Genomic DNA, 9,782 nt, shown 5'->3' with positions numbered 1-9,782 from the left:
TCTTGATTGTCTTGATCATCAAATGCAAACTGCCATCGTTGTATTGCTACATATCAGATTTTCTTCAAAGTGAGGAAGTAAATCCCAGTTCCTGCCTTTCTGATCTGATGCTTTTATGAAATCTATTGTTTCTCATAGAGGAAAATTGAAATAATATGCTATCTGATACAACTAGAAAGATACACAGAAAACTAAAGACAACTTTTGATTACGCAAGCGAAGTATTGTTCATGGTTGGTTAAGATAAACGCTTAGCATGAATTACTAATGTTGAAGCCAAATAACCTTAGGGAATGAGGTCAGGGATTTTTTTTTTCCCATTAAAAATGAATGATTAAGATGAAGAAAGAAGAAGAGAAAATGAATTCTGAAATTTTGACCTATTATTGACTCTCAATTCTGTGGTTGTATTATTGTAGCTTGATGTATGTCATTTCTTTTCCTTGATCTGATATGTAAGAGATAAGAATATTGTAAGAAAACAATATGAATAATTATGCTAGAATGCTGCGGATGGCAGTTTATTATTGTCTAAGAAATGTCTGACGATCTGAAGGGCTTGCTTGGGTTTGAATGTGGGAACCTGATGACCAGCTCCTCTAACTGTGACAAACGTCAACCCATCGTACTGCACTGTCCATCCACCAACCTTTGACATGGCAAATTTATAGAAGAATGCAAATTGTATTAACAAGAACAAGATCAACAATTCAAGAAATGTACCTCGAAAATTTTAGAAGAAAGACGAAAAAGATGACTCAATTACCTGCTTATGGAAAGTATACCAAGGAGTCCAATCTTGGGTGATTTTTAAACCAAACTTTTTCAGAGTATACCTTGTTGATGTTACTGGAATTCTTGCGTCAGTATCTCCACTGTGTTACAAAGACGAATAAAATGGAGAACTATCTTAGGCTTGTCTTCTAAGGGCAGTTTAGGATGCCAACAAAATAACCAGGCATTGCTTATCATAATTACCCAAAACATTGTCAGGCAAAAGAACCAAAAGAAAACATTGTTAATTACCTAAAAACCCATACTCGTAGACCACCATCAATGAGTTTCTTAATGATGGGAAGTATTGAAACTGGGGCATCACTCCAGAATGTGATATTATCACTGCATACACCAAAAAACATTTCAAGATTATTCGTGCTTTTTATATTACGACATATATAAACGTTGATAAGCAGAGGATACTAGAAATAGAAAGGATAATTTCTAACATAAATTACTAGGGAAATGTTGGCATTGAGCCATCGTTTAGTTAATGCTCGGTAAACATTAAAAAAAATTGCACATATAATCTGTACCTGCAGTGTGTCCATTTATAGGGGATTTTAGTTACATTTGCATGGAGAGATTTTTGAACATCTGGCCTGTTCAGATATAACTCTGTGTAGTCTGATGCACAAGGGTCATAACCTGCTGGTTTCCTGTGCCATCCATCCTAGAAATATAGAGGAACCATTAAGCTAAACATTATCTGCAGCTTGACTGATTTTAATTTGTTCACATTGTTTAAGGTCACACAAATATGACTTCACAATTGCAAGATATCATAGAAGCTAAACATAGCACCACTAACATTAATCTGCAACAACTTTGTTTGTTAGCTTCAAAACCAATAAACTCAGATGTAATTGGTTTCTTGAGTATTTATGTTCGACAAAAATTGCAGATTTGAACATTAGCTTGAGCATTTTCTGGATGTAATTAAGTCACTGTTCAAGAGCCTAATTTTTTCCACAACCGAAGTTTAAGGTAACAATTGTACCAAATGGTTAAAGCTAGAATTTTAGGTACTTAATTATGCATGGTTTTGAGTAAAAATTTTAGGCAACTATCAAGTCTCTAATCAAAGGGGAATTAGTACAATGGATGAGAAACAGTGACTCACAATCTGGGAAAATAACTTGGGAGCAGCTCCTCGGACCACAGGAAGTTTTCTGGTGCTAGTGGAGTTGCTTTTAACGCAGGTTGGAGCATATAAGCTGTACATATCTATGATCTTGTAGACATCAAAGTACTTACCAAGTGCATCGTTGCAGTCTTTCGGCAGATGTTCTATGCTAAAGTTGCATTTACCCTTAATCTCATTGTACAGTTGATCAGATATTACAGCATGATCATATGCATAATCAATCAATCCTCTTTGATCCGTTTCATCATCCAACAGTGCATTCCCTACCTGCAATCGTGTAAATTTTTATATGTACAGAAAAAGCAGTACGGTCTCTAATCAAATGGCAAGAAAGAAAAGGTGTTAGTTGATTTGACTCACAATGATCTTGTACCTAGAAAATTGTGCAAGCAGTGAAAACTTATGTTAGGCTACTAAATCCTGCCGACAGGATTATCTAGTGCATAATAAAGAGTAGAACATGGGTGCAGCAGGATAAAGTGAAGATTCCAAGTAGCATAGCTGAAAAGCATATCATTCAAAGTCATCAGGAGTTCAGAAATTTCACAAATTATTAGTTGTGGATTTGCAAGGGATAAATTTTATGAGTTGTGTTTGGAAATAGGAACCTAATTGCTATTCATTGTTTTTTCCCCCCAACGGGTGCAAGTTGCAACTGTTAAGAACTTAAGATTTTAATGGACCAACCTATGATTTTCCTGTACTGGTTTGTCCCCTCTTCACTTATCCCATCTCACTTCCTCTCCCCTATAATTTCCTTCTGTTCAAACGAAAAACTTTTCTGTTTCCTTTGTTTTTGTTGTGAAAAAATTTGAATGTTTTGGCTCCGTTATTACATGCGTTAAGGTATATATTGCCAAGATCATAAATAGCTTACAAAGATATGTTCAAACATAATAACTGATAACATGTACTGGACTCAAACTAAATTTCTAATCCTCTTTCCAATATTCTCTAACATGTGTTTGTCTCTTTCTGGATTTGGAGACTTATGTTTAGATACTTAGACGTGCTAAAGCAATGAAAAAAAAAGGTGATAAAGCAAAGATCCACTTTCGAATGTTAATAACGATTGGTCGAAACTCCCATCAAACCAAAGATGAGAAGCAATCAAAAAGTTAAATTAGCAAAGCATAGAAGGTAAAATTTTCAAATGATTTAAAAAATAAAATAAAATCCTTAATGATAGGAGAACTTACCATTAAACCTTTAAAGTTGATACAGCTTTTCTTGGAGACCTTTTTGTTATTATCGTGGATGAGCTCTGACAGCTGGGGAACGTAATGGCCTAAAAGTTGAAATAATAATAAAAAAAAAAGTGACATGACAAATTAGGAACCCGGGAAACAAATTTAGGGAAAGGTATATCCTCTTTTTCTTTTTTTAATTTACTTTTTATGAGACTTTTTGTGATTAGACATGATTTTGTGGTGTATTTTAGCACAAAACTAATTGGAGGATTTAACTATTCAAGGAACTTCGAATTTAGATTAAAAAAAGGAAAAAAAAAAAAAGATATTTAAAACACTTGTAAATTTTGGCAATCTCTTTGCTTGCAACAAGTTTTTAGCTTGAAAAATATAAAGTTATTATGTGTCAATTAAATACTAAACCAAAGGACAAAAATTTGTTTGCATGTAATTAACAAGTATGCTCAAATTTTAAACACCTTTTAATCCCCAGTGATTTGATGCTTTAATATATAATTTTTTACACTAATAGTTATAAATGTATGTCACCTGTACAAAAAATGAATTTTAAATTTGAAATTGAATTATGTAATATGCATTTACACCTACTCATGTATACACTGACAGTATATAAAAAATTACCCAATTTAAAATCTACACTCTAGCCATCAGTGCTCTAAAGTAAAATTATTAACTTGTATGTTAAAATTGACTGCCAATACCTGGTATTTTTAGGTAATGATTGTTAGTTTTAGTAAAAATATTTATAGTTTCACGTTAACCTAAAGTATATGAGGCTAAAATACAGATTTTGAAACTATATGCCGTGGCTATAAACCACAAGGGACAAAGCTCTTACCTGCATAACTTTCCCCAGCGATGTAGAAGTCATGGGATTTAAATTGTGGAAATCTTTTAAACCAGTTAACCAAAAAAATGTAGGAATCTTGAGCTGATACAAAAGAAAGATTTGTCAGCGAACAACTATTTAAGAATAAAATGCAATTTCCTGAATTAAGATGCAATAAAAGGTACCTGTGATAGTATCACCAAGCTCCTTGATATCATTACTAGTGTTTGTGTACGAAAATCCCACTCCAACAGGGGATTCCAGAAAGAGCAAATTTGCCACTGCACAAAGTAAACAATGAAAATAAGGATAAACTAAATAGTTTTTCTTTTAAATTTGTATTATTAAGGTAAAGATTAATGCATGAATTTAGCGTTTTTTTTTTTTTTTTTGCAAATTTTTGTGTAAAAATGTACACAATTTAGGGAATGGATTATAATGTCAGAGCTTCATTTTGGGCTTACTCCATTTAATAAGAATCCAACTAAATAATGAAACAAATACCAAAAAAACCATATATTTAATTAATGAATCTTTTTGCATACCTCGATTCCAAGAATTCTTGTTCAACTTGAGCTCTGGTTTGCCTTTCTGGCTCAAAAATGGACCTAGCTCCTCTGCTTCACCATATCCAATTGATGAACACCCAGGACCTGAGGGGATCAAATAAATGGTACCCAGGTCATGGGATTAAAAATATATTTGTATGATTAATTTTCGAAACATTGATATAAACAGAATTCTGATTTGCAATATCTTGAACTCCAGTTACAAGAAATTCTAAACTGAAAAATTCTTGAAACATTCAAACAATTAATGCTACTTGTTTTGATTTTTTATGATTTGAATTGTTCTCGTGTGTGTGCATTTTCTCTACGCGTGAATCATGATAGCGAATATGTACTTTTTAAAGTTCTTTCCCTCAATTTCTATGGATTCAGAATCCCACGATCTATGTTTTCAAAATTCAATTTCATGGTTTGTCCAAAAAAATAATTTTCCCAAAAATAACTAAAATATCTAGAAATCTTTTCTACAACAGGATCAGAATTTAAATAAGAAAACTCTATTGAGAAACTTTTATTCCAGTGATTTTATAAATTTCATAATTCGGAAATTGTAGTATTGACATTGAAGTATCCAACAAGATCCTCTACACATTGTAGAATTTGCAACAAATTAATGTATTGTGCACGCCAACCACATCTATTGTGCACACGTATTATGCAGCTAACTTTATCCTTGCAATTTGCAAATATTGTACTATCCATATTTTGTTAATGAAATCCACAAATATCAGGTCTTCCATATACACGTAGAACACCAAAGGGATAGGATTTTGATTGTAATTAGCTTGTGACCCAAATGTAATACATCTTTATTGACAATTATAAATTAACTTATGAAATTCTTTTCGTAAAAGTCAAATGTTCATGATCAATGAATGACTTATGTGATTTGCGGCGCAAATGGAGCAAAACATTTGTATGAAAAGAAATAGATCAGAGTTTGATTAATCATGAACCGGTCATTTGCATTAAAGAAATGGTTTTTATGGGTTTGACTCGATTGAGCATTCAGTAGAAGAAGATTTCTTTACTGAATTTCCGAGATTTTAGCTATGAATTTTCAAACAAACATGGATGGGCACCATATTTGCTTGAGATGTACAATGACCTGCTCAAGTGCACCAAAATGTATAGATGAAGGCATGGTGACACAAAGAGTTGGCAAGGCCCCAGCTAATCAGTCACAGAGGTGTTCCTTTTGGCTAAACTTCTAAAGTACTCTTTCGCCTTTACTTCTGCTTAAAGAAATTGAAAAGTTTGTAGCCGTTATTATTGTTATTTTGGAAAAGCTTATAATGATGTCATTGACCGTATTCAATATTCTTCAAGAGGAGAATTTCAGTTTTCCTTTTCCTTTTTATCCAAAGTATATATATTTGTTCGATTTGGACGAGTTCCCGTTTAAGAGAGGTTCATATATTAATTTTTGTGATCAACGTGAAATTCTTGAAGAATTTCAGTTTTCCTTTTCCTTTTTATTCAAAGTATATATATTTGTTCGATTTGGACGAGTTCCCGTTTAAGAGAGGTTCATATATTAATTTTTGTGATCAATGTGAAACAAATTCGAGAAAGTATCTAAATGTAGGAGATAATAAATGTGATTGTATGTATTTACACGGTAAGTTAGGTGCAATTTAGATATTTTAGCGAGTGGCCAATTCGGTAGGAAATTCCATATTTGTTATGCAAAAAACACAAAACTCTATGATTAAGAATAAAATTAATTGTATATTTAAATGTTGTAGTAGAAGTTGAATTGCATATTATGCATTTTTTTTGGTGAAATTTGTATCTTATGTTATCTACTGATTCTTTTGTTGCTTAATATATATATATATATATTTATGAGATCAAATATTTTCACCTAGGCAAAGATCTGAAGGGAAATTGAGTCGATATCAATATGAAATAATACTTAAGAGAAAGTGACCTGTTTGACCAAGTGTAGTGGATGAGGATGGACATTAATGGCATATTTATTGTCATAGATAGAGGTGGCAAGATGGGTGATTTGGGCGGGTTTGGGTTGGGTAAAATGGGTAATGGGTATAAGTGAGTCAACCCATTTATATCCATTTAATTAGATGGGTATAAATGGGTAAGTCAAAAAATGAGTTGGGTAACCCAATTATCCATTTATAACCCATTTATTCTAAATTTTTACAAGCTCATATAAATTCATTTTTAAACTAAATTATCAATTTATACCATTTTACACCCATCATTAATTTATATAAATTCATTTTTTTTCCCATGGTTAAGAAGCTTTTTTTTTTTTTTTTTTTTGTCAAAGTTAAGAAGCATTTGGTTAAGTAGAAAAGACGAAATGAAGGGAAGGAAATGGGTGATTTGACGGGGTTAATTGTCGGTCAAAGAAAAAGTCTGGAAGTTGGGGTTGGGTGAGGTGGTGCCAGCTCTTTTTCACCCCGAGAAATACAAAAGGCTTGGGAATGTAAGTTAAATGGGTTAAATGGGTTAGATGGGTTACCCAATTATACCCATTTATTAAATGGGTATAATTGGGTAACCCATTTATTAAATGGGTATAATTGGGTAACCCATTTATATCCATATATAAAAATTTAATATACCCATATTCAAGTATTAATGGACGGGTATGGGTAAAATTAATTAAATGACTCATAGATAGCCTATTCGAAACAAATTTAAAATATATTCATTTATTTCCCAAAAGGGAGAGCGAGTTGTAACAGTCGAGACTGCCAATATTGGTCCAATCTCCCACGTTCAATGGTGGAGTCAAAATAAAGTGTGAAGAGAAACAATAATCTAAATGAAGAGACAGCAGTGAAACTGTGAAACCCCATAAAAATTAAAAAAAAAAAAAGAGAAACAATAAACTATTAAGTGCCAATTGCTTGGATAAAATGGTCTGTTTAAGATATATTTCATGTGCTATATTTTTAAAGATATAAGATTAATCAGAAAAAGTAAATAAATACAAGAGACAGTAGGTAAAATTAAATAGGGAAAGTATATAAATGCCTGGTAGAGTAATAATTATTAATACGTGTATATATATAGTAGGTTAGGTGAATGTTAGATGTGTTAACGAATGCCTTAAGGGCACTCATTAGAAAAATCCAAGGTAAAATTCTAAAAAAATGTAATCACAAACTTATATAGTTACTAAATATGCAAATTCATTCCCTAAAATCTTGGGTGACATATCAATTAAGTCCAAATTTGGCCCTTTTTTTTTTAAGCACAAATTTGGCCCTTGTTGAATCATATGGAAACTTTTGAAATGAATGTAAATTTTAATATTCTTTGATATTTGAGTATAATGCTTTTAACGAATCGAACTGTTTGCGAACGTATTTGTGTTCCACTCTTTCGAATTCGAAAAAAGGTCAATCATTTAATAAACAAATTGAGTTCAACTACAATATTAGGCTCATTTAATAATCGAGTCGAACATGAATCTATTCGTGAACTATTCCATACATATAATTATGAAAATAAATATAAATATAAATGCATTTAATATTATTAAATATATGTATTATATTTTGCTAAAAAATAATTGTACATAAGTTAGCATTATTTATTTTTTTAAATCAATAAATACAATTAAATTTATTCTAAAAAATGTATTATTTATTAAAAATATAATTAGATTATCTTCAAAATCAAATTTGAACTGAAATCCGGCTCATATAGTTTAACAAATCAAGTTCGAGCTCGAACTTGAATATTTATACAAATAAACAAATCGAATTTGAATAACATTATAATTCATTAATATTCGAATCGAACTCGAACCCTATTCATATAATATACGAACAGAGTTCGAAAACCAAGTATTCCACTTGATTCAGCTCATTAAAGCCTCTATTTGAGGTATCTTGTATCTCATGATTAAAGGAATTTTCTAATTGCCCAATTCCCTTGGGACAATTGTTTTGGTTCATTCATGGGCTGTCGCTAACGTACCATTACGAGTGAGATACAAGGCCTTGTTTCATCATCGCGTACCAAAGGCGACCAATCACAAATTGTGGATCATTTGAAAAGATAATAGTTGACCAAAAGTAGCATATACACTCTACGGAGACAATATCATTGATTGCAATTTGCTGTGACAAAATGACTACAAGTGATATCAAATTGCTGCCAATGTTAGAAGAAGAAAAAGGAAATTATTAATTGGGTGAAATGCAGGTATAACCTTTTAAATAAATCTAATATGATCCCCATAATTTTAAAAATCCAGTTAATAACTTTTGCGGTTGATTCCCAGAAATTAGAGGTCATAAGTTTAAATTTCCTCTCTCCCCCACTCCACCAGCCAGAAAAAAAAAAGGTAAAAAACAAAAACAGAATGTGACCTAATGAAACATAACATAATAACCTCAAATAGACAGAAACATGTACATAAATCAAGACAACCCTGATTGACAGAATTGCAAATGTAGAAAGGATTAGTTCTCAGAATTACCTCCATTAAGCCATAACAGAAGAGGTTTCTTTTCAGGATTTCTGGTGGCTTCAAAAAACCAATAGAACAGTGCTCTTCCATGAGTTTCATTCACAGTGATGTATCCTGCATACTGCTTGAAATGCACCCATGGCTGGCCAGGGAGTTGAACCACCCGGTCGCCCGCCTGCTGCTGTAACACATCATGGCTGAGTTCTGTGGCAGCAAATTCTGCTGCTGCCAAACCAGGAGTCAGCAGCAGCACAAGAAGAAGAAGAGGAGAATGATTGGAAATTTGCTTAGACAAAAACATCTTTTTCTAAGCCAACTTTTTGGACTAGAGCTAGTTGTAGGACTACTATCCTGTCTATTCTTTGTAGTGCTTTTTGATGGACCATTGGCTATGTGGTTTTGTATTTATATCTGACAAGTAATTGAAGGACAGATAAGAATTATCTGTATTGTCTCTGTTTATTCATCTGCTTATCCAAAAAATATAAAAAATAATTTTGGGTCTGTCAAATAGATGCCCACTAGGCACCATTAAAATATATCTTAATTTGAAAATGTAAAATTAATTAAGGGAAGTAAATAAATATAAGGGATGGTAGGTAAAATTAAATAGAAAAAATATATAAATGAAAGGAAGACTAATAATTGCTAGTATGCGTGTATATATATTAGATTAGGTGATTTTTATGCGTGTTAACAGATGAGCACCTGTTGGAAAAATCTATAAATTAAAGAAGTAAAAAAAGTAAAATAAAATTAGTGCAGAGAATTCACTTTTCAGTTTTCATTCCCT

The 9,782-nt window shown here is 32.0% G+C and overlaps 1 protein-coding gene across 1 annotated transcript; it reads right to left on the bottom strand.

The window, feature by feature from the left end:
• Positions 1-361: 361 nt before the first annotated feature.
• On the bottom strand, positions 362-9,300 carry LOC113718673 (serine carboxypeptidase-like 34). Its single transcript, XM_027243559.2, has 10 exons — positions 8,999-9,300; positions 4,510-4,617; positions 4,150-4,245; positions 3,974-4,066; positions 3,124-3,212; positions 1,901-2,191; positions 1,314-1,450; positions 1,027-1,119; positions 767-875; positions 362-649 (listed from the first exon to the last, which is right to left on the bottom strand). The coding sequence occupies exons 1-10, from the start codon at positions 9,288-9,290 to the stop codon at positions 500-502; spliced, it is 1,458 nt and encodes a 485-aa protein (XP_027099360.1). The 5' UTR covers positions 9,291-9,300; the 3' UTR covers positions 362-499.
• Between the last annotated feature and the right edge of the window lie 482 nt (positions 9,301-9,782).

The sequence above is a fragment of the Coffea arabica genome, chromosome 11e (assembly GCF_036785885.1).
Source record: "Coffea arabica cultivar ET-39 chromosome 11e, Coffea Arabica ET-39 HiFi, whole genome shotgun sequence".
NCBI classification, from domain to species: Eukaryota; Viridiplantae; Streptophyta; class Magnoliopsida; order Gentianales; family Rubiaceae; genus Coffea; species Coffea arabica.
The sequence above is the reverse complement of the archived record's forward strand: the minus strand, read 5'-3'. Positions and strand labels throughout refer to the sequence as shown.